Below are 26,116 nucleotides of genomic sequence, written 5' to 3' on the forward strand. Positions count from 1 at the left end.
TTAGTTTACTCAAAAATATGCTCATTTGCAGGATAAGTCTACCACAATCTGACTGAAATATCTTTGGTGTTCCTTAAAATATAGCAATATGCTTTAGCCTTTGCAACTTTTACATGTGTAAGACAAAATATTATGGATGTCAACTTCTTCTTAATTGTATGCACATGGTTTCTGGGCTATTCCTTTCCTGACCTGACAAAGTGGCAACGAATAGCCCAGAAAAGTTGTGTATACAATAAAGAAGAAGTTGACATCCATAATATTTTGTCTTATACTTGAATACCAACTTCTGTATGCCTCTGAAGAACCTCAACTTTTACATGATTGAACTACGTTAATCATTTGTAATTGTCTTGTCAACAATGTGTTTTATATTTCACTTGATTGGTCGTATGCTGTTCATTTGTCAACACAGTAGGTTGACTGCTATGTTTCTGTTCAGACTGGCTGCCTCCTTTCCTGGAAGTTGTTGGGTCCGGTCGTTCTGTTGAAGGTTTTGTTGGTATGAATGAGATGCTGATGAAGTGTCTCGGACAGGCGATGCTGCAGTGTTATGGTTCCGATTCTGTGAAGCAGGTGAGAATCTGAGGCTTGTCACTCCGTGCAGCTCCGTGTTAGGATTCCAGATTTGAATTGGTCTTGACCAAACTATGCTGGTTGTATTTGGTGGATTGGGCAATCATGCTTGGTGACTTAGCTAAGGGTTAAAATTGGGGGTGACTAACAGGATCGGGTAGTCAGGCTCGTTGACTTGGTTGACACATGTCATTGTATCCCAATTGTGTAGATTGATGCTCATGATATCAATCACTTGATTGGTCCTGACTCGATTATTCACAGACCACCATCATATAGCTGGAAAATTGCTGGAGTGCGACATTAAACAACAAACAAACAGGATGAGCTGAGTGTCATCATCATCCCCTAACACCATTGCTGGAATATTGCTGAAGACGGTGTAAAACGATACTCACTAAACAGTAGCATCTAAGCCAGATTTGCTTCCTCTTGGTGTGCTGGAAACATATCTTCAATTGAATCAAAGGTTTTCCCTGTATATTTATCATGGGTTTGTCACAACCATCACTTGGCAATAATGTTGACACACTTATATAAGGGGCGGTGGGGTAGCCTAGTGGTTAAAACGTTTGCTCGTCACACAGAAAATGCTGGTTCTATTCCCCACATGGGTGCAATGTGTGAAGCCCATTTCTGGTGTGCCCTGCCGTGATATTGCTGGAATATTGCTAAAGCTGCTTAAAACTAAACTCACTCACTCACTCACTCACTCACTGAGATATAAACACTTCAAGGCAAATTCTGCTCATAATTGTGTTACACCCAATTCACCATGTTCACTCATTAATTGTCACATAGGTTTTATGTCAGGTAATGCTTGTGCTTGTTTTTCTGTGTAATTACTTCACAGAGTAGACACTTGTTCACAGACATATTTCCTGACATTGAATCTCACACATTTTTGTCAGATATTTAATGGAACATGACCTTGTTACCATGGTTACAGTTCCGAGCTCTGTATAATCTGAAAGACTCTGCTCCGAGGCTGGGTCCGTTCACATGTCTGGTGATGGCCGCCATGTGTGAATCCATGACTGCTGCAGATGATGACAAGCTGAAGATACAACTTGGCCTTGAACTTCTCCACATTGCGCAGAATATCGCAGTGGACAAGGTAAATGCACAACTTTCTTTATTTGCAAGAAATCACAGTTGTTACATCATTTTAATTTCAGACTTCATGTTTGTAGGTTTATTTTTGTTTAAACGTCCTAATAGATGGGCATGTGTCTGTTTGTGAAACCCATGCATTGTGGCATCTGTGGCATCTCTTTCTTTCCACTTCCTGCTCACACATTGTGGTTAAGTTGAAATACTCTTCAGCAACAGAAATTTCAATAAAATTCAATAAAAACTGGACATTCTCTAAACATCTTTTCATCTTGAGGATCGGATGTACATTTGTAATTGTTATGGTGTATATTTCAGAAGCTGATGTCCTCCAAGCACACCATCTCCTCAACGGGGAAGGTATCTCTCAAGTCTGTTCTGCAGAGCTGTGTGGTCAGCTTCAAGAAGAATGGCAAGATTCCCCCTGTGATGCTGGTATACATGCTCGGGCAGCTGATCAGGTCAATGACTGTGCCAGAAGAACTGTTGAGTAAGTAATTCAAGAGTTGGCCTAATCCTGTTCATTTTCCCAGTCTTCAGGCAACATTGAAGCAGATTTTACACTTTGACATTGAGTTCAATGCAACATTAATACCAACTCATTCACCATGTTTACTTTCTTGAGAGTCACCTAATCAGAGTTGCCTCCCTTGGGCATGCCAGCCACCTATGATGGTGGGTTTGAATGCAGGTTTGCTCTGATTATGTTTCTTGGAGCACCTTTAGAATACAGCACAACAACTTCTCGTGAGGACGATCTCTGCCGTAGGTCACATGTCATTAAGACAAGCAACCAGTTTGTGAGAACCCGTCGGATGCGAACCCGCGACCTTCGGATTGTTAGCTCGACAGCTAACCGACTGAGCTACGTCCACATTGTTGCACAATGTGCAAATTTATCGAAGTCATTCCTGTGACGTCACGGAAATGAACGGAAAGAGTCGAATAGGTCACGGACAATTACGAATGCTACGGGTAGACTTGGTGTCTCGTGATTTTATTCTCCGGACAATTGCCGAATGGATCCGATGCCATTTGGCACACTCGTCCCATTCCGTAATCTACAAATTAACGTGTCGGCGTGGAATGAGCCGATATATGCCTCAAACTGAAAAGGGTTGTTGGCGTCAGGCGTCAGGCGTGAGATTTCAATGTGCATGCATGAATGACGCGCATTTATATAAATCGGTGATTTTGTGACAGAAAAGTGATGTAGGGAACACTGTAAGGATAATGTGGATCGCACTAAGGAATGAGGGAGACATGAGCATGTGTAGTGACGCACGAGGGTGAGTTAGCCTTGAATCATTACTGAACAAAATTTATGTTGCGTGTGAAAGAGGCTTGAGTGCAAATTCCAGGCCAATTTCCATTAGCCCAAAATTTCAACATTAACCCATTTCATAATGTACTTTCGGCGTTTTTGGTTTCCGTTTTGTGTGAAAAAAAGTATTAAAATGCAAAAAGGAAAAACAACAATGGTACTCACGTTATTACACGGACATGTACCTGCTATATTGGATTAGGTCCCTAACCCTACCCCTAAACCCTCAGCCCTAACCCCTAACCCTCCTAAACCCTAACCCCTTGAAATATTCCTAATTGCAAATAGAATGCATTGAAGCCGAACCTAACCCGGACATCCCTTGAATTACCTACTATATTGCATTAGGTCCACAAACCCTAGTCCCTAAGCCCTAAGCCCTAAACCTATTTTTTCCCTATCCTGACTCTAACCTTGTCCAATCCCTTGAATTAACTTGTAATAAATAGAAATGCATTGATTTTAAAATCACTAATTAGGCACAAACCACGACTGACGTGTCTAGTGTAATGCATTATTACCGCAGTTCGAAAAAATAAAATACTAATATCCTTTGATTAAACACTTTTATAGACATCTATAGAGGTTTAGCTAGTATCCTTCAACGATTATATATTGATATTTAGTCGCTTTTCTACAGTTTATTCACGCGGGCTTGCGTGTTTGTTTCAGTGGATTACGTTGATGAAAATTCTGTACTATTGCAGATTACGTTTTTATGCTGCTGCTGATCCACCTTTAATATGATGTACGGCGCCATGTTTATTATATTCACATTGCAGTTGGGCGGTACTAATTTATCCAATTCTACCTCTTTATTAATATTTACTTTGCGTTGGCGCGCACAGCAGATAGGTCGGCAGATGCAGAGTCTAGTATGACTGATACACGGAACCCTCTCGCCAGTCTACTGCTGTTGGCCGACTCCTCCTCCGTGTGGTGTTCCGCTAGAGTGGTGGAGAGGTGTGGGACGAGTCCGCCATCTCCAAGAAGCATTCTGCTTCCCCAGACATCCCATCGTCGCAGCAGAAGACTAGAGGGTTTTCTACTACATCTCAACAACCGAGACCGTTCCCATCGAAGTTTGGGCCTGTATGATGATCAGCCGGTCATCATACCGGATACATCAAAGATTGACCGATGTCGGCACAGATCAGCATGCAGCCTGATGTACCAACGCAGATATGCGATGATCGTCCTGAGGGTCCCATCATTACCAACACTCAACGCAGACGTCGCGACACCCAGGCAGCGTCGACCTCTGAGGGAAAATCAACGAAGTCTACTAGGACTTTCTCAACCGAGATTGTTCCAGCCGATGACCTGGACCTCTACGATGATCAGCTGATCATCATACCCGGCGCATCGCCACAAGAAGCGACCGGGGACAGCTACAACGACATCAGCAGAGATCACCATGCAGCCTGATGCCTCTACACTGATGTCGGACGATTTTCGGTGGACCCTCCATTAACACCGCAGATAAAGCACCGGACGACCTCGTCGCAGACCATCCCAGAAGACATGATGCGACAAATTATGAACATCATGGAGGACCAATATCTCGCGGTAGCAGGGTCCGAGTTTCGAAGGCTCCAAGCGTGAGACAGCACCCCAGAGGCACCCCCCGCCAACGTAGCAGCCAGGACGATGTCACCTTCAGCGAAGGAAGTCACGGACCACCTTGACGAAGGACCTAGATGTACAGCCAGCGGCTGGCGGAAAGAACCTAAATGTACAGCCGCTGGCGAAGGACTTGAAGGAAGGATAGATCATCACCTTATGCGGTTTCATCCCTAGATGTGGACTCGGACCAGACAGACGGAAGCCTTCGCGAAGGTCATATCGTCGTTCCCCGGACCGGACGCAGAGGAAGCTTCGCTGCGAAGGCATGCTAAGGACACCTGAATCCAGATCATCATCATCTAGAAGGACATCGAGGGACTATACAAGAGCTTCAAGCGAAACTATCAACGCTCCCCTCACAAGTCTCCGAAGATCAACCCATAGACAAGTTGATCATCGATATCAAGTATAAGAACTACAATCGTATATTGGTTCTGTTGAATCCATGACGAGATCGTATGTTCGCTGGCCTAAATAGATCTAGAACGATCAATTAGACACTTATCACCAGACTTCGTAACACGACTTCTGAATATGATAAGATGATCCATGCGGCCATACTTAGGCAAGCCGCCCCGATCCCACATCCTGTTAAACACAGAGGCTGTTCACGAAACAAAGCTCATATATATATTTATATATATATATATATATATACTAATCGGGCTTTGACTCCTCGACACCTTCGCGATGGTCGCGAAGGCTAAGTGGCTCCAAGTCTACTTCACCCAGAAGATCTAGAAGGGATACTTCGAGAACTTCGCGAGAGTCTCCGCGTTCACCGAGGAAGTCTCCTCCAAGGTTTCCATATACTCAGCCACTTTCGTCATATATAGCTACTTTCGTCAGTCCGTTCAAGACGTCGCATAAGTTGATTATCAACTGTATGCCAGATGCCGCCTATAAGCCTCCACTTGAAGATAATTGCTCAGGCTATTTACAACACAGAACGCCGCTGTATTATTAGTCAACGACATTTCATAGATCTTCACAGAAATCAACTATTCCGTGATAAATTGCTAATATACAATCCCGGACGACGATCACGATTATCTACATGCGTGACCATTACGCATATCTGCAGACAATTCAATATCGAAATTGAACAGCAGCCTTGTTACAGCGAAGTATAACTCTTAATCGTCAAAGTTTCTGAGAAGAAATATGTACAACAAGTTCAACGTTAATTCTACAATTATGACGATACATTCATGTATACAGTCTACAAGCTCACAACTTGCAAGTTGTTTATACCCTTATATATAAGGAAGTCGGAATTATATTCAAAACTGAAATTACTTTCACGACAACCAGGAAAATAACCTACCAGCATAAAATTACAGAGCTGAGATATTTACCGGAGGTTTCAGCGGTTACCATTAACCCTCGAAACACGTGGTCACTCGGATAACTTCGGGAAGCTACGGTGAAGACCGACGCTTATGCTAATATCAACGCATTTACAAGAATTTATTCAAGGTGGGTTTTTCCGCTACACCGGGTGACATCACAGCCGGGTATTATACAGAATCAAAATGCCTTGTTCTGATTGGACCGCTGAGGGACAACGACCTACACAGAGGTCGATCTCTATTCACAGTTCAAGACTTACGCCACAAGTGACAACTATATATCAGTGAACGAGCAAGCCTCATTACAGTCCAGTTAACCTGAACATTCATGATTAGACTGCCTTTCTTCAAGATAGAGACCTCCCTGTCAAGTTAAGACGAGGGATCGGCAGTCAGGCGATTTTACATAAAGCTCAACGAGGACAGACACACCTGGTTGTGCACCTACATCGCCAAGGACTTCGCAGAGCTAATTACCTAGACGAAAAGATACAAGTGGATCTAAATCCACAGCGTTTTCAGACTACAGCTGAATTTCATCGTTTAACTAACACAACTAGATGGTTAGTAAACCTACTAAACTTCTGTTTGGAGAATAAACGGAAATTTCACGCCCAACCTGGGGATATGAATATAGTGCTCCAACACCTCACAAGTGAGGTTTATGAACACGCCTGGATGACATACTTGGACCCCATGATACGATGATTCTATCAAGATGGCCAGCAAGAGCACTGTAAATTTATCTCCACCAAACCAAACAGGAGTAAAAAATGCAACAGATTATTTCCTCTATCATCAACTTACGAGAGAAGTCTCATGTACTATATCTCCATTTGGATCAGAACTGTCATACTACGTGCATATCGCGGATGGACCTATTCCGACCCTCCATGAGCTTAATACTCATGATATTATAGCTTAACTTCTACAATTGTTCCACACAAATGTGATTGAAATATTGGAGGGTTTATTTCTGGAGATCCGATATGGTGGTTGCAAACCATTATCTGAGAGATATCACCACCGAGGACGCCTCAGGTATACACCAACTGATCCCATGGTCCTCAGACAACAGCTGACAGTTCTCGGAGAAGATAAGTCAATCTAACAGATTTTTACTTATCTTATAACAATACTAAATAGCTTCATGCTATATATAATTTACTTAAGTTCCTTTTATCATCACAGTACTATGATTATTACATCATACAATATATAAGTTAACAACTCTACAGAGTTTGTTATTATATATATTTACCTTAAGTTATTCATATCTTAAGAGTAATATTATGGTTACATGATAAATGCATCAGCTAACAAACTCTACAGAGTTTTTGGCTATTTTATACATAGCTTAAGTTAATTAAGCTAACAAACTCTCACGGAGTTTTACTATTATATAGGTAACTTAAGCTAATTATACCTTAAGCATAGTACTATACTCATATTATTAAAATATATTGGCTAACAAACTCTAAGGAGTTTTGCTATTATATAGGTAGCTTAAGCTTATTCATATCTTAAGCTTAGTACTATGTTTATATCATATAAGTAGATTAGCTAACAAACTCTAAAGAGTTTTTGCTATTTGGCTTAAGTATCATCATATTTCTAAGCAATATGGTTATATTATAACATGTATTAGCTAACAAACTCTACAGAGTTTTAGCTATTATATATGTAACTTAAGCTTATTCATATCTTAAGCTAGTACTATGTTTATATCATATAGGTATATTAGCTATCAAAACTCTAAAAGAGGGTTTTGCTATTATATATTTAAGCTTAAGTTTCATCATATTTTAAGCTTTATAGTTACATTATAACATGTATTAGCTAACAAACTCTAATGGAGTTCTTGCTATTATATATGTAGCTTAAGTTTTCCTTCATAAGCTCAATACTAGGTTTATATCATAGCCAACAAACTCTAAAGGGTTGTTTTCTTATTATACAATTAGCTTAAGTTTTCATCATATCTTAAGCAGTATGGTTACATTATAAAGCAGATAGCTAACAAAACCTCGACGGAGTTTTGTTATTATATATATATAGCTTAAGTTTCATCATAACTTAAGCTCAGTACTATAAGCTTAGTACTATGGTTACACTATAAACATATTAGCTAATAAACTCTACAGAGTTTTTGGCTATTATATATGTAGCTTAAGTTAATAATATCTTAAGCACAATACTATACTCATATTGTAAAATATATTAGCTAACAAACTCTCTAACGGAGTTCTGCTATTATATATGTAGCTTAAGTTCATTATATCTTAAGCACACTACTATACTCATATTGTAAAATATATTAGCTAACAAACTCTCTACGGAGTTTTGCTATTATATATGTAGCTTAAGTTAATTATATCTTAAGCACACTACTATACTCATATTGTAAAAATATATTAGCTAACAAAACCCTACAGAGTTTTGTTATATATATGTAGCTTAAGTTAATTATATCTTAAGCTCAGTACTATACTAATATTATAAATATATATTAGCTAACAAACTCTACAGAGTTTGGCTATTATATATGTAGCTTAAGTTAATTATAGCTTAAGCACAGTACTATACTCATATTATAAAAATATATTAGCTAACAAACTCTACAGAGTTTGGCTATTATATATGTAGCTTAAGTTAATTATAGCTTAAGCACAGTACTATACTCATATTATAAAAAATATATTAGCTAACAAACTCTACAGAGTTTTTGCTATTATATATGTAGCTAAAGCTTATTCATATCTTAAGCTCAGCATTATATCTATATCATATAAGTATATTAACTAACAAACTCTAAAGAGTTTGCTATTATATAATTAGCTTAAGTTTAATCATATCTTAAGCTTAGTACTATGTTATATCTTAAAGTATGTTAGCTAACAAACTCTAAGGAGTTTATACTAGCATATTAACAAGCTTAAGTCTATTAGTCTTAAGCATTGTATTAATGTTATATATACTTTATCATAATAAGTACATGGTAATAACCTTTATATGGCAGCTGATAAGTTAGCAGCAGGAATTCATCAATTCAGTGCCTTTATGAAGTTCCCATAGGGTTATTACAATCATCACAGTTCAAATCACTAATTATTAAAAATCCAAAGTATTAGATATTCCCACCTCCGTTCCGTAGGATGCTACAAGCAAAAAGAGCATGAGTCAGGATAAGGAAAAATATGTAATTTTTGGAGTAAAATTGATATTTTATACTTATCCTGACTCATGAGGTCAGCCCTCCCATCCTCCCCAAATAACACTTTGGATTTCCCTGTAAATTCAAATGTTGGGCTCAGTATATGAGGAGAGAGTGAGGCACATGGGTAGAGGTGGCGCCCTCGTTCCCGAGCTTGTGGAAAGGAGGTAACTCGTGGTGAATACTAATTAGTGATTTTAAATTGAAGGGAGCTTCAATTAGGGAGATACAAGTGTTCCACTATGTTCGCAAGAAGAAGAAGACAAGCAAAAAGAGCATGAGTCAGGATAAGTATAAAATATCAATTTTACTCCAAAAATTACATTTCTATGTAATGGTGCAAATTACTGAATGACAAAAATATATATGTAAATTAAAAAAATTACAAAATACAAAATACACGAAACATAACACCTCAGCAGCCCGTAATACAAATAAATATGAGCGGAATAGTGAAAAAAGAAAAATATTTCAAACTGGTGCTTGCAAAATATTGCGCATCCGCCGGTATACAACTACTGGAAACTCTCAACATCGTTGGGCTTATGCAATGACATAGCTCGTAGAGATGAAACACCAGTGAGCGGAGCTTATACGCACTCGCTGAGCCAGACAACCGTGTTGCCATGCAGGCGTCATAGGGGATTGTATCGAGAACGTCCTTTCGAACAAAATCATCACATTACGTAAAAGGGTATTATGATGTATTTTTAAAGTTTGTGATGCTGTATTCTAAAGGTAGGCCTGTTTCTTAGTTTGTCATTCCTCATGGGGTTCACCAAACCATAAATGACACACTATTGGGCGGTGGGGTAGCCCAGTGGTTAAACTGTTTGCTCATCACGCTGGAGACCCGGTTCGATTCCCTAACATTAGCGTAAATCTAATCTCACTCACTCACTAATCCATAACTGGAATTCTAAACATCTTTACTCTCAAATCATTCACCATATTCACTTACTTCAGTTAGCCAATGTGCAATACCTATAAGCCCCAACTTACATTGTGCCATCATTTTCAACAGATGCTAGTATTACCATATTCACCTAAGCTGATCTTACAAGGATGAATGATGAATATGATGTTACTAGGATCATTATCTATGTTTGGCTGCCTTGCTAAAAATTACCATATGTGTGACAACAACATTCAACCAGTCTGGAGGTCCAGGGTCTCAATCCACAAAGCACTCATAACGTTATGACCTGTCGTAACTCGCCAGTTTACCTTAAGCTTACGTATGTCATATCGCTACGAACTCTTTGTGGATCGGAACCCAGACCTCCAAATGTTTCAGTGCTTACTTGATTCTTTTTTGCAGAAACAGAATTCTGGTGTTTCCATGGTGATGGGAGGAACTCAGATGATTGGTTAAAGACAGTGGTCCAGTTGTTTAACCTGTTGCTTGATCTGGTTGACGAACGAGCCACTGCAACACATGGAAAGACTTTGGTCGCTGCTTTCTTGAAAGTAAGTAGGTCAGAGTGTTAACTCATGTATATTTGTGAACTATATTAAATAATCTCACTTATAGCTGACCAGGGGCGATGGGGTAGCCTAGTGGTTAAAGTGTTTGTTTGTCACGCTGAAGACCCGGGTTTGATTCCCCACATGGGCACTATGTGTGAAGCCCATTTCTGGTGTCCCCCGCCGTGATATTGCTGGAATATTGCTAAAAGCAGTGTAAAACTCACTCACAGCCTGGTAAAGACATATCAGGGCCACTATAAACCCCTTTATAAGGTGAGAAAACAGTATATAGGACTTTTTTCAAAAATATTGTGTACCATGGAATTTTATGAACGAGAATGAATTATTTTGGTCTTAATCAGATGATTGTAAGGAACAGATGTAGTGTAATATAAGGAATATGAGCCCTGAACATTATTACATTGATGAGGTCGCAGTACCCCATGCGTGCTTTAAGAAACAGACTCAATGCTTTACTCCATTCAAATAGTGGCCATGGGGCGGTGCCAATTTACACTTATTAGGTTGGTACACAAAGTCCGCAATCTACACTACCAGTTGTCCGACTTCCATTTTTGTGGAAGCCGCGGTGGATGAGCGGGTTAGGTGAATGACTTTGTGTGCTGGCGATTAGGTGCCTGACTCTGAGGGTGTGGGTTTAAAGCCTGGATAGAACTCAACCCAACAAAAGTACAAGAATCTGTACTTTACTGAGAAAGTGTAATCCCAAATATAAACATATGTTACATGATGAAAGTAGGATGGATCGAGTGCTTGACCTGGAGGGTTATGCTTGTGGCCTAACAATGTGGATTGTTGCATGATGTTGCACCTGGAGGGTTATGCTTGTGGCCTAACAATGTGGATTGTTGCATGATGTTGCACCTGGAGGGTTATAATTGTGGCCTAACAGTGTGGATTGTTGCATGATGTTGCACCTGGAGGGTTATAATTGTGGCCTTACAGTGTGGATTGTTGCATGATGTTGCACCTGGAGGGTTATGCTTGTGGCCTAACAATGTGGATTGTTGCATGATGTTGCACCTGGAGGGTTATAATTGTGGCCTAACAGTGTGGATTGTTGCATGATGTTGCACCTGGAGGGTTATAATTGTGGCCTTACAGTGTGGATTGTTGCATGATGTTGCACCTGGAGGGTTATAATTGTGGCCTAACAGTGTGGATTGTTGCATGATGTTGCACCTGGAGGGTTATAATTGTGGCCTAACAGTGTGGATTGTTGCATGATGTTGCACCTGGAGGGTTATAATTGTGGCCTAACAGTGTGGATTGTTGTACGATGTTGCACCTGGAGGGTTATAATTCCAGGCTTAAAAGCGTGGATTGTTGCATGATGTTGCGCCTGGAGGGTTATGCTTGTGGCCCAACAGTGTGGATTGCTGCATGATGTTGTTTCCGGAGGGTTATCATGATGTTGCACCTGAAGGTTATAATTGTGGCCTAACAGTGGATTGTTGCATGATGTTGCACCTGGAGGGTTATAATTGTGGCCTAACAGTGTGGATTGTTGCATGATGTTGCACCTGGAGGGTTATAATTGTGGCCTAACAGTGTGGATTGTTGCATGATGTTGCACCTGGAGGGTTATAATTGTGGCCTAACAGTGTGGATTGTTGCATGATGTTGCACCTGGAGGGTTATAATTGTGGCCTAACAGTGTGGATTGTTGCATGATGTTGCACCTGGAGGGTTATAATTGTGGCCTAACAGTGTGGATTGTTGCATGATGTTGCACCTGGAGGGTTATAATTGTGGCCTAACAGTGTGGATTGTTGCATGATGTTGCACCTGGAGGGTTATAATTGTGGCCTAACAGTGTGGATTGTTGCATGATGTTGCACCTGGAGGGTTATAATTGTGGCCTAACAGTGTGGATTGTTGCATGATGTTGCACCTGGAGGGTTATAATTGTGGCCTAACAGTGTGGATTTGTATGATGCATGGAGGGTTATGTTGTGCAACAGTGTGGATTGTTGTATGATGTTGCACCTGGAGGGTTATAATTGTGGCCTAACAGTGTGGATTGTTGCATGATGTTGCACCTGGAGTGGTTATGCTTGTGGCCCAACAGTGAGGATTGTTGCATGATGTTGCACCTGGAGGGTTATAATTGTGGCCTAACAGTGTGGATTGTTGCATGATGTTGCACCTGGAGGGTTATGCTTGTGGCCTAACAGTGTGGATTGTTGCATGATGTTGCACCTGGAGGGTTATAATTGTGGCCTAACAGTGTGGATTGTTGCATGATGTTGCACCTGGAGGGTTATAATTGTGGCCTAACAGTGTGGATTGTTGCATGATGTTGCACCTGGAGGGTTATAATTGTGGCCTAACAGTGTGGATTGTTGCATGATGTTGCACCTGGAGGGTTATAATTGTGGCCTAACAGTGTGGATTGTTGCATGATGTTGCACCTGGAGGGTTATAATTGTGGCCTAACAGTGTGGATTGTTGCATGATGTTGCACCTGGAGGGTTATGCTTGTGGCCTAACAACAGATGTTGGATTGTTGTGGCCTAACAGTGTGGATTGTTGCATGATGTTGCACCTGGAGGGTTATAATTGTGGCCTAACAGTGTGGATTGTTGCATGATGTTGCACCTGGAGGGTTATAATTGTGGCCTAACAGTGTGGATTGTTGCATGATGTTGCACCTGGAGGGTTATAATTGTGGCCTAACAGTGTGGATTGTTGCATGATGTTACCTGGAGGTTATAATTGTGGCCTAACAGTGTGGATTGTTGCATGATGTTGCACCTGGAGGGTTATAATTGTGGCCTAACAGTGTGGATTGTTGCATGATGTTGCACCTGGAGGGTTATAATTGTGGCCTAACAGTGTGGATTGTTGCATGATGTTGCACCTGGAGGGTTATAATTGTGGCCTAACAGTGTGGATTGTTGCATGATGTTGCACCTGGAGGGTTATAATTGTGGCCTAACAGTGTGGATTGTTGCATGATGTTGCACCTGGAGGGTTATAATTGTGGCCTAACAGTGTGGATTGTTGCATGATGTTGCACCTGGAGGGTTATAATTGTGGCCTAACAGTGTGGATTGTTGCATGATGTTGCACCTGGAGGGTTATAATTGTGGCCTAACAGTGTGGATTGTTGCATGATGTTGCACCTGAGGGTTATAATTGTGGCCTAACAGTGTGGATTGTTGTACGATGTTGCACCTGAGGGTTATAATTGTGGCCTAACAGTGTGGATTGTTGCATGATGTTGCACCTGGAGGGTTATAATTGTGGCCCAACAGTGTGGATTGTTGCATGATGTTGCACCTGGAGGGTGGATTGTTGCATGATGTTGCACCTGGAGGGTTATAATTGTGGCCTAACAGTGTGGATTGTTGCATGATGTTGCACCTGGAGGGTTATAATTGTGGCCTAACAGTGTGGATTGTTGCATGATGTTGCACCTGGAGGGTTATAATTGTGGCCTAACAGTGTGGATTGTTGCATGATGTTGCACCTGGAGGGTTATAATTGTGGCCTAACAGTGTGGATTGTTGCATGATGTTGCACCTGGAGGGTTATAATTGTGGCCCTAACAGTGTGGATTGTTGCATGATGTTGCACCTGGAGGTTATAATTGTGGCCTAACAGTGTGGATTGTTGCATGATGTTGCACCTGGAGGGTTATAATTGTAGCCTAACAGTGTGGATTGTTGCCTATGTTGGCCTGGAGGGTTATAATTGTGGCTAACAGTGTGGATTGTTGCATGATGTTGCACCTGCATGATGTTGCACCTGGAGGTTATAATTGTGGCCTAACAGTGTGGATTGTTGCATGATGTTGCACCTGGAGGGTTATAATTGTGGCCTAACAGTGTGGATTGTTGCATGATGTTGCACCTGGAGGGTTATAATTGTGGCTAACAGAGTGGATTGTTGTACATGATGTTGCAATCGGAGATTGTTGCATGATGTTGCACCTGGAGGGTTATAATTGTGGCCTAACAGTGTGGATTGTTGCATGATGTTGCACCTGGAGGGTTATAATTGTGGCCTAACAGTGTGGATTGTTGCATGATGTTGCACCTGGAGGGTTATAATTGTGGCCTAACAGTGTGGATTGTTGCATGATGTTGCACCTGGAGGGTTATAATTGTGGCCTAACAGTGTGGATTGTTGCATGATGTTGCACCTGGAGGGTTATAATTGTGGCCTAACAGTGTGGATTGTTGCATGATGTTGCACCTGTTATAAGGTTATAATTGTGGCCTAACAGTGTGGATTGTTGCATGATGTTGCACCTGGAGGGTTATAATTGTGGCCTAACAGTGTGGATTGTTGCATGATGTTGCACCTGGAGGGTTATAATTGTGGCCTAACAGTGTGGATTGTTGCATGATGTTGCACCTGGAGGGTTATGCTTGTGGCCTAACAATGTGGATTGTTGCATGATGTTGCACCTGGAGGGTTATAATTGTGGCCTAACAGTGTGGATTGTTGCATGATGTTGCACCTGGAGGGTTATAATTGTGGCCTAACAGTGTGGATTGTTGCATGATGTTGCACCTGGAGGGTTATAATTGTGGCCTAACAGTGTGGATTGTTGCTTGTCCTGTACTGCATTGTCTGTGCCACTATTTGAATGGAGTAAAGCACAGTTAAGAAATTGTTTCTATTAAGTCTAGCTTTGCTGTTTTCTGTCCATCCTTTTGAGAAGAAGAGTCAATACTAACCCTCTTCCTCTGCAGACTGTTTTTCCTGACAAGCTGCAGCTGTTGAAGCTGTTCTGTCTGCTGTGGACCCAACATGCCAACCCACACAGCGCTGACCTTGACCTGTCGGAGCCCCTCCAGGCCCGGGCTCTGTGTCTCGGCTTCATGCAGATGCAGGCCCTAGAGGAGAAGACGGCTGTGCACATCCTCAACAGACCAGGCCCAGGTAAGGTGGTTCGACCCTGTGTGGATTCTTGGTTAGAATGGTCCCCAATTGTGCAGATCAATGCTCATACTGTTAATCACTGGATTGTCTGGTCCAGACTTGATTACAGACCGCAACCATATAGCTGGAATATTGCTGAGTGCAATGTAAAACTAAACTCACTGGGTTAGACTCGATCTGAAGCATGCCATGCTTGTTGTAAGAGGCAACTAATGAGATCAGATGGTCACTGACCTGGTTGACACATGTCATCAACAGACCAGGCCCAGGTAAGGTGGTTCGACCCTGTGTGGATTCTTGGTTAGAATGGTCCCCAATTGTGCAGATCGATGCTCATGATGTTGGTCACTGGATTGTCTGCTCCAGACTCGATTATTTACTGATCGGAAATATAGCTGGAAACATACATGACACTTGAGATGAAGACAAATAACTACTATGTTGCCAATTTGAGCTGAAGATATTCTATATGCCTCTCAAAGAAGTTATCTGAAGATAGCAATCAAGAATTATCATCTGTATATCTAAGTATTTACTAATTACTCACCTTTCTGTGTTCCCAGTGCTGTGCAGCCTGCTGGTGGTGTTCTCAAGCCCCCATGATCGTCTGAGGGAGCTGGGTCTACACTGTCTCGGCACACTCTACAAGCAGTGCGGCACAAACACCGCCCTGTACAAGCCGCTGGTGGAGACCATCATACTGAGTCAGGAGGAGCTGTCCAGTGATCCGACCCACATGGCACAGGTCAGTTTCAGTCCTTGTGTAAAACTGTTTTCTCTTACACAAGGAACAGTTTAAAACTCAGAGGTCTGCTGAACATTTCAATACCTTGAAGGAAGTCATTGAGCTGTACCCAAAGACTGGCAGACCTAAAGCCATGTATAATGAAAATATTGTGCTGGAGGAAGTCATTGAGCTGTACCCAAAGACTGGCAGATCTAAAGCCATGTATAATGAAAATATTGTGCTGGAGGAAGTCATTGAGCTGTACCCAAAGACTGGCAGACCTAAAGCCATGTATAATGAAAATATTGTGCTGGAGGAAGTCATTGAGCTGTACCCAAAGACTGGCAGACCTAAAGCCATGTATAATGAAAATATTGTGCTGGAGGAAGTCATTGAGCTGTACCCAAAGACTGGCAGACCTAAAGCCATGTATAATGAAAATATTGTGCTGAAGGAAGTCATTGAGCTGTACCCAAAGACTGGCAGACCTAAAGCCATGTATAATGAAAATATTGTGCTGAAGGAAGTCATTGAGCTGTACCCAAAGACTGGCAGACCTAAAGCCATGTATAATGAAAATATTGTGCTGAAGGAAGTCATTGAGCTGTACCCAAAGACTGGCAGACCTAAAGCCATGTATAGGGGCGGTGGGGTAGCCTAATGGTTAAAGCGTCGGCTCGTCACGCCGAAGACCCGGGTTCGAATCCCCACATGGGCAAAATGTGTGAAGCCCATTTCTGGTGTCCCCAGCCGTGATGTTGCTGGAATATTGCTAAAAGCAGCGTAAAACCAAACTCAGTCAGTCAGTAAAGCCATGTATGATGAAAATATTGTGCTGGAGGAAGTCATTGAGCAATTGGAAGACCTAGAGTAAAAAACTGTCATGATCCAATGTCCTTTCTGCAAAGGACACAAGTGTTATGACTGCTGAGCTGGGGAAGACATGTTAAATGTGGTTCCTGATGATAGGGCAACTGATACATTGCTGAAGGAAAACCAAGTTCTATGGATAGTCAACTTCTTTATTGCATTGAGGGTGACGTTTCGGTGTAGGTAGTAACACCGTTATCAAGCAAGTGATACATTGCTCTTTGATCTTTAGTGGGGTAGCCAAGTGGTTAAAGTGTTCGCTTGTCATGCCAAAGACCCGGGTACAATGTGTGAAGCCCATTTCTGGGGTTCCCCGCCGTGATTTGGCAGGGATATTGCTAAAAGCAGCGTAAAGCCATACTTACTCACTCACTCGTTTATTTATAATGCTGTACATGGAGGGACTTAAGGAGTTTGATATCATGTGTCACCTCAGAGAAAGATTCTCCCAATTGCCTATGAATCTCTACTGCTTGTGTTTAGTTTGAAAACCTAGATAGGAATTGCTTGAACAATGGTGGTAGATCGGTGGATTCCTGCAAAGGCACTAGATTGACTGCCAAAATCTCTTTGGAGATATCATCACTTTGATTCTGTTTCAGGTGTTTGTTAACATGATCGAAAACACAGAGGCACAAGAAAAGAAGTCCTCTCCCAAGCAGAGACGCAGGAGGTCACGCTCTCATTCTTACGTATCAGGGGCTCTTGAAACCCTACTGGAGGTTCTGGTTACCACAACAACGCCCCTTTGGATTGTCAAACCACTTCTTGGAATCTTCCATTCCATCAACAGTGTGGTGAGTGCTTGTGTTTTGTGAGTAAAGAATGTATGCAAGGGTTTTTCGAATTATTAACGCTTCAGAAAGACCTTGACACATACTAGAAGCATCTTCGTGTGGGGATATTTGGGCAAAATAGGTTTCCATGTTGTAAGAGCCAGCTGTAAAAAGGTTGGAGTAGTCTCAGTGTTTAACCTGTTACCAATAAGGCTTTGGATGCTGCTCTCACTGTCAACCACTGGTTTGAAGAACAAATCGTCTAAAAATGTGTCGATACAGCGTCCTATCCTGGTGCAAGGCCCATTAGACTTAGAGGATTGTTCATTTAAAGTCATTTACGTATACTGGCAGTCTGCATTCTAGACATTTTTAAATGTTTGCCCATTACCTACTTAACTAATGTCAACTGAAAAATGTGTTGGGGTGTAGAAAATGTTATCTGCCATAATCAAATGAATATCAAATTGGCTTTCTAGGTAGATTGATGTTATGTCTTATATTGTCTAATATCTATTAACTACAATATACAATTTATATCTACCAGTTTGCCAAAATCACACTGTATGCTATCAAGGCTAATTAGTATTGATATTGTGGGAAATTTGAAATTTGAGAGAGCAAATACTGCACTATTGCCACAAACATTTGTGTTTATGTGGCTGATGAGAAATCCAAGTATAGGTTTTCATGTCAGTTCGTCACTTTGTCGTTCTGTTTCAGGAAAACATGACCCAGTTACTTCCCTTACTTGACCGTCTGCTCCAAGTTCCTGGGGACAAGTTTGGTAGCTTGGAGTTGGATTGTGTTGAGCTACTGCTGGAGAGGTACACCACGGAAACCATTGCCTGTGTCCAGGATGACAGTCTGCCTCTCAACATCCTCATCAAGGCCATAGAGTCCAAACTCTTCCCAGTTCAGTCCCGTCGATCTGTTGCAGAGATTGCCATTGATCAGGTTTGTTATGCCATTTTAATTGGATTGAATACATTTGGCTTGAGTTTTCCTCCACATATGACAGGTTTTGATATATATTATAGTGGTTCTGACATTCTAGTCATTGGTAGCAGGCAAAGTGATATTGGGTTTCAGGAACTAATGATGTTTTGAAAAATGGTTCTTTGCATTGAGCATTGAAGGGATAAAAGAAGGACTTGTTGGTATTGTGTCAGTACATTGTGTCTGAGAGAGGTATTCATGGGCATTTTTTCTGAGTGGGCAGACTTTAAAACAGACAGACAGATGCACACACATCCCTATATAAGTGAAATATTCATGAATGTGTGTTAAACCCCATTTTACACCACTGTATAATCAATGTCTTATTTAGTTGAGAGATGTGAGCTTATGATGTGAATGACAGAGAATATATAATGTAATCCCTCCCTTATCCAGATTAGTCGTGAAGTGTACGATGGCCTGCCCACAAAATCAGTACAACAGGCCATCCTCAGCAGCCTCTTCACCGCCTGGCTCAACACTGCCAACATCAACGTGTCCAACAGCGTGCGCAAGACTGTCAAGAAAACTGTATGTTTAGTCAGATTAAAGATGTGTTTTCTTTCTTACAGTGAGAATATACCTGAAATATTTCATCTTTTTGTCAGTTCTAATAGTTTGGATACAGTTGGCCCAGTCCTCCAAAGCCTTCAGTTCCCTTACAGAGTTATGTCCCTAAGGCAAGGCAGAAACGTGTGATCAAAGGTTTGAATCAACGTTTCATGCTGATTTCTGCTGTTACCCTTGAAGCACTATACATAATTATGCTCCTGGGTTTCAGTAAAGTAATAAGCATTAAAAACCTGCCTTACACAAGTAGTGTTTAAACTATTGTTGAACTAAGGGACTGTTCATAAGTTATGGCTAGGGGGGTGATGATGATTTTTATGGAGAAGCATGTACAGTGTGAATGGAACACCCCCCCCCCCAAATAAAAAAATTATTTATGTACAAAATCAATGACCCCACTCCCCTTCCCATATTTTAAAGTACAATTGCTGACCCCCCTAGCTCCCCAGAACAAAATGGGTGACTCCCCCCCTTAAAATCATCATCATCATCATCATCATCATCATGCTTCCTGCTCATTTAGTGTTGTCAAAGTTGGCTAGATCTTTTCCTGTTCACAGCTGCATCTTCAAGCAGAACACATCATATCTGAACTGAGACCAGTTCTCCAGATTTCAACTGTTCGCAAAGTCCGAGAAGCTAAACGACAGAAAAGGTAATGTCTCATGAACTGTTGTACCCAATGTCTTCAAATTTGATGACAGCCTACCTTAAGGGATTATGCAGACACGAGTAGATTTGGGTGACCTTGACCTTATTTTCAAGGTCACCATGACACTTTGAACACTTTTCAAACTCTGGTTATGCGACATCTCATGGACTGTTGTACCCAATGTCTTGGAATTTGGTGGCAGCCTACTTTGGGGGATAACACAGACACCAGTTTATTTTGGTGACCTTGTCTTCAAGGTCACCATGACACTTTGCACACTTTTAACTCTTGTTAAAGCAATATCTCTTGGACTGTTGTACCCAATGTCTTCCAATTTGGTGACAGTTTACATTGGGGTATTACGCAGACACCAGTTTATTTGGGAGACCTTGACCTTATCTTCACGGTCACCACGACACTTTGAACACTTTTCAAACTCTTCTTCACGTGACATCTCATGGACTGTCGTACCCAATGTCTTGAAATTTGGTGACAGCCTACATCTGGGGATTACGCAGACACCAGTTTATTTTGGTGACCTTGACCTTGACCTTGTCTTCATAGTCACCATGACACTTTGCAAGCTTTTAACTCTTGTTAAGTGCAATATCTCATGGACTGTTGTACCCAATGTCTTCCAATTTGGTGACAGTTTACATTGGGGTATTACGCAGACACCAGTTTATTTGGGTGACCTTGCCCTTATCTTCACGGTCACCACGACACTTTGAACACTTTTCAAACTCTTGTTATGCGACATCTCATGGACTGTTGTACCAAATGTCTTGGAATTTGGTGACAGTTTACATCGGGGTATTACGCAGACACCAGTTTATTTTGATGACCTTGACCTTATCTTCAAGGTCACCACAACACTTTGACTGCTTTTCAAACTTATTTAAACACGATATCTCATAAAACATTGCACCCAATGTTTTCAAGTATGTTGACAGCCTACATTGGGGTGATTATGCAGACACCAGTCATTTCAGGCATCTTGTATGTGACCCAAAATAAAAAGTAGTAAATATAGATATTCCATTCTTTAGCGGCGGGGGACATTGCCATATCAGTGGCAAACACTTGTCTTCCTTCCTTCCTTACTTACTTCCTTCACACATACATCTGTCCTTCCTTTCCCAGTCCCTCCCGGAGATCAGAAGGTTGCAGGTTCGATCCCTGGCTGCATCATACCAAAAGACGTTAAAATATGGTACTTGTTGGTCCCTGCCTGACACTCGGCAATAATGGGTACAACAAGGACTGGTCGGCACGGAGTCAGTATAATGTGTCTGAGTGCTTAACTACGGCATGGTATCTCAGTGAGCTAGCACTATAAAACCAGCTTAAGTCTGGGCTAGTACAAGCAGCCACACATACAAGCACATACACGTCATTATATGACCAAAATATTATTAAGTACGACATTAAACCCCATTTCACCTCACCTCACCCAGTCCCTCCCTGCTCACCCTTCTTTATGCACTCACACTCTCCTTTGAACTCTGACCCACTCATTCGCTCATTTACATGACTGGTGACTTTAGGCTTCCAGAGGAGGAGAGCAGCACGGACGCAGTGTTTGACCGTCCTGAGTGGCAGCGTGTTGTCATCATCCTGGAGGCTGTGCAGGACAAGAAGAAGCTGGACAACAGAGCCCAACTCATCCCCGTCTGCTTCCAAGTCCTGGCCAAGTAAGTAAGGGACCAGTCAGTAATTATAAATGACATGGCAGGATCATGGGGTAGACGCCATAAGTTTCTACTAAAATCTGGGATCTGCATGTATGTCTCCAAATGAGTTTCAGGGGCAGTGAAGTGTCTGGTACCTAGGGCACATTACAGGTATCCTTTACATCAGAATTTCACCCCTGGCTCTTAAGTAGGTCACAAGAGGGCTTCACAAACACCACTGGTTCATAGTCCCTTAAATAGGACAACAAGGGGCGTCCAGAGCAGATCTGGTCCCCGGAACCTTAAATAGGACAACAAGGGAGTGGTATGGGGGATCGGTTATGGTTGGGAACAGAATAATGCCCCAGTACAAATGCTTTACAGTATATGCAGACGTAAATAGCTTCTTCCTTCCTTGCCAGAGCACTTGACCTGGAGGACCACAACAGTGCGGAGTACATCAAGCAGTTACTGCTGACCACCATCTACAACCTCTGTAACAGATTTAACACTGACCAAGATGGAGGTAACCCGAAACACCTGCAGCCTACACTCTCACACACCTGTAGTCTATACTAACACACCTGCAGTCTACACTCTCACACACCTGCAGTCTACACTCTCACACACCTGCTGTCTACACTCTCACACACCTGTAGTCTACACTCTCACACACCTGTAGTCTATACTAACACACCTGCAGTCTACACTCTCACACACCTGCAGTCTATACTCTCAAACACCTGTAGTCTACACTCTCACACACCTGCAGTCTACACTCTCACACACCTGTAGTCTACACTAACACACCTGTAGTCTACACTCTCACACACCTGTAGTCTACACTCTCACACCTGTAGTCTACACTCTCACACACCTGCAGTCTACACTCTCTCACACACCTGTAGTCTACACTCTCACACACCTGCAGTCTACACTCACACACCTGCAGCCTACACTCTCACACACCTGCAGTCTACACTCACACACCTTTCTACACACTCACACACCTGCAGACTACACTCTGACACACCTGCTGTCTACGCTCTCACACACCTGCAGTCTACACACACACACACACTCTCACACACACCTGCAGTCTACACTCACAAACCACACACCTGCTGTCTACACTCACACACACCTACAGTCTACTCTCACACACCTGTAGTCTATACTCTCACACACCTGCAGTCTACACTCGGACACACCTGTCTACACTCTCACACACCTGCAGTCTACACTCTCACACACCTGAAGTCTATACATTCACTCCTGCTTACACATATTACTGTCTATACCCTCACAAACCAACAGTTTATTCTCCCACAAACCTGCAGTCTAAACATTCATATATTAAAGAACCTTATGACTCTTTGAATAACAGCTTCAAAGATTATTGACCATACTCAAATCTATTTTGAAATACTACCGAATTCTTAGTATTTTCAAAATATAAATGTTCATTAGTCATACATCTCACACTGGAAAGATAAATTTGTTTTGCAAGCACAGTTGTATGATCTGTATAAGAGTGGAGAAAGTGCTGTTGATGACGATGCACCTGCTGTATTGACCATTGTTCTGATGCAGGATCCATCCCCGAGGAACACTTCAGTATGGAGCTGATCGTCCAGTGTATCCGGACATCGGACAACCCACAGACTCACCACCAAGCCCTGCTAGTGCTGACTGTGTCGGCCAAGATTTGCCCAGTATGTCGCACACTCTCTACATTAAACCTCTTTAATGTAACACGCTTGTATTATGGTCAGAACAATATCTTTCAAAGGGTGTGGATCAGATTTCTCTCTTGAGTGTTGTAGGTCCAACGACCTGTCGTGTCACCATTTGGTGAACTGAATGTCCAGGTTTTCTTCAGTGAGAAATTACTGTGTACAGTATTAGGGGTACAATTTTAGTGGAGTTCACATTCAGATACTGAACTGATTAGATGGCAGCAATAAGTGAAATGAGAAGTATTTGATTTGTTTATTTGTTACATGATGAGAGGCAGCTGAGGATGTTCTTGCATTTATTTACATGTATTAGATGATAGAAGATGATCATGAAAATCTTGAGATATTCAGTGGCTACAAGTATGTTGTAGAAGCATATAAATGCCATGTTTGTTTGTTGGGGCACCTTTTGCAGTCACACATGTATGATATTTTCCATCTGTCTGTCTGTCTGTCTGTAGGAGCATCTACTGCACAACATCATGACAGTGTTCACCTTCATGGGCGCCAACATCCTGCGCCAAGACGACAGCTACAGCTTCCACGTCATCAGCAAGATCCTGGAGAATGTCATCCCTGCACTTATCAGTGTGAGTCACTGCTTTCATGCTGGTTTTTGATACCTGTCAATATCAATCAGTTGATTGTCTGAACCAGACTCAATTATTTACAATACCCGTGAAGGTCCGGGTTACAATATTGATCTTCAGTAACTCATGCTTGTCGTAAGAGGCGACTAACGATCGGGTGTTCAGGCTCGCTGACTTGGTTGACACATGTCATCGCATCCCAATTGCTCTGATCGATGCTCATGCTGTTGATCACTGGATTGTCTGGTCCAGACTCGATTATTTACAGACCGCCGCCATATAGCTGGAATATTGCTGAGAGCGGCGTAAAACTAAACTCACTCGCTCAATTATTTACAAGCCACATTCCTATAGCATTACAGCTAACTCACGTATTTCTGTTTTGCTATAATCATTCTGCGGAAACGCAGAATGGTTAAAGTGTTTGCTCTTAATGCCAGAGACCTGGGTTTGATTCCCCCCATGGGTACAATGTGTGAAGCCTGTTTCTGTTTAAAGTGGTGTGAAACCATACCCACTCACTAAATCACGCTCTTGCTTTTAAGCTGACTAACGGTAGGTTAAACTATTTTCATACAGACATGTGAAGAGAAATCCTCACCAAAGAAAACTAGTCTGACTAGCAAACCCGAGGAGGTCATCACCATGGTGATGCGAGTCTTCGTCGATGCCTACCCTTACATCCCACAACACAGGAAGTTGATGCTGTACACAAAGCTGGTGAGGATTGTGGGACAGAAGCAGTACCTGTGGCGATGTCTGCTGCTGTTCATTGAGCACGTGGTGACGAGGGAACGTATTGTCAGACCAGACGACTCCCATCTTGTTCTGGAGGAGAAGGTTTGTGTGATGCTTTTGATAACTGCAGTAAGAGAGCTGAGTGTTGAGGCACTATGCCATTATACAGAGAGGGCTTTATCTGGACCTGCTATCAGCTATAATCAGCCATTGGTCCATTAAGATTCCCAAATCATTTGATTTTAATGATTGTAATGAGTTAAATCCTAATTTGCCTGCGACTGCACTTAGTGTTGAATCCTGGGTATCTCTGGAAGTATCCCTAGACTATATCTGAGACCTTTTCTATAAAGGGATCTTAGCGCTAAGGTGATAGTAACTTCTATACATTAACAGAGGCTTACGGCCATCATAGCTGTAAGATCATTTTGTAGAACTGGGTGTACCCTGGGGCGTATCCCAGGGTGTATCCGTGGATGTATCCGTGGATGTATTCTGGGGCATATCCCAGGACATATCCCAGGGCGTATCCAAGGACGTATATCCTGGGGCATATCCCAAACATGCCTGGGGTTTTTAGATGATACATCATCTTATCATATTTCTTGTCTTACCAGATGTCTGGACCCATAGGACCCGCGGAACTGGAATTTATCCAGATTTTGTCGACATCCTTCTCCCCTGCAACCCAGCTCATGGCAGCCCGGGATGCTATTGTGTATATCTCCCAGCTTCCAGATGACAAAGATGGTATGTTACCTGGTTATCTGACAATAATAAAGGAAACATCTTTGTTACTGTTATGGTCTCAAGGTGTCCCAGTTGTCTGAGGAGAGTAACTCGCTAAACAGAGTTACATCCCTTAGGCATGCCAGGAACCAATGATCATGGATTGAAATCCCACAGGTTGTTCTTATAATGTTTCTAGATTTGACAGCAACATAGTTATGATGGTAAATACCTAGGACCTGTAATCTATTCACATCAAACTGACATGGGGTATAATTCAAAGCAGCACTTGCTTCCTCCCTCGTTTCACTCACTCACTCACTCACTCACTCACTCACTCACTCACTCACTCACTCACTCACTCACTCACTCACTCACTCACTCACTCACTCACTCACTCACTCACTCACTCACTCACTCACTCACACCACTCCTCACTCACTCACTCACTCACTCACTCA

At 42.1% G+C, this 26,116-nt stretch overlaps 1 protein-coding gene across 1 annotated transcript in view; it reads left to right on the forward strand.

The window, feature by feature from the left end:
* LOC124277362 (HEAT repeat-containing protein 1-like) overlaps positions 1-26,116 on the forward strand; it is a gene marked incomplete at its 5' end in the record, with an annotated part of 56,259 nt that overhangs the window by 14,607 nt on the left and 15,536 nt on the right. Inside the window, 16 exon segments of the mRNA XM_046713027.1 lie at positions 443-576; positions 1,526-1,693; positions 2,008-2,179; positions 10,527-10,675; positions 15,403-15,592; positions 16,156-16,337; positions 17,792-17,986; positions 18,689-18,922; positions 19,361-19,495; positions 20,095-20,189; positions 21,734-21,880; positions 22,282-22,385; positions 23,453-23,574; positions 24,060-24,188; positions 24,768-25,028; positions 25,544-25,676. Coding sequence (XP_046568983.1) covers positions 443-576; positions 1,526-1,693; positions 2,008-2,179; positions 10,527-10,675; positions 15,403-15,592; positions 16,156-16,337; positions 17,792-17,986; positions 18,689-18,922; positions 19,361-19,495; positions 20,095-20,189; positions 21,734-21,880; positions 22,282-22,385; positions 23,453-23,574; positions 24,060-24,188; positions 24,768-25,028; positions 25,544-25,676 — 2,550 coding nt within the window.

This window comes from Haliotis rubra, unplaced genomic scaffold (assembly GCF_003918875.1).
Source record: "Haliotis rubra isolate DU_JTF1 unplaced genomic scaffold, ASM391887v1 Scf220, whole genome shotgun sequence".
Classification (NCBI taxonomy): Eukaryota; Metazoa; Mollusca; class Gastropoda; order Lepetellida; family Haliotidae; genus Haliotis; species Haliotis rubra.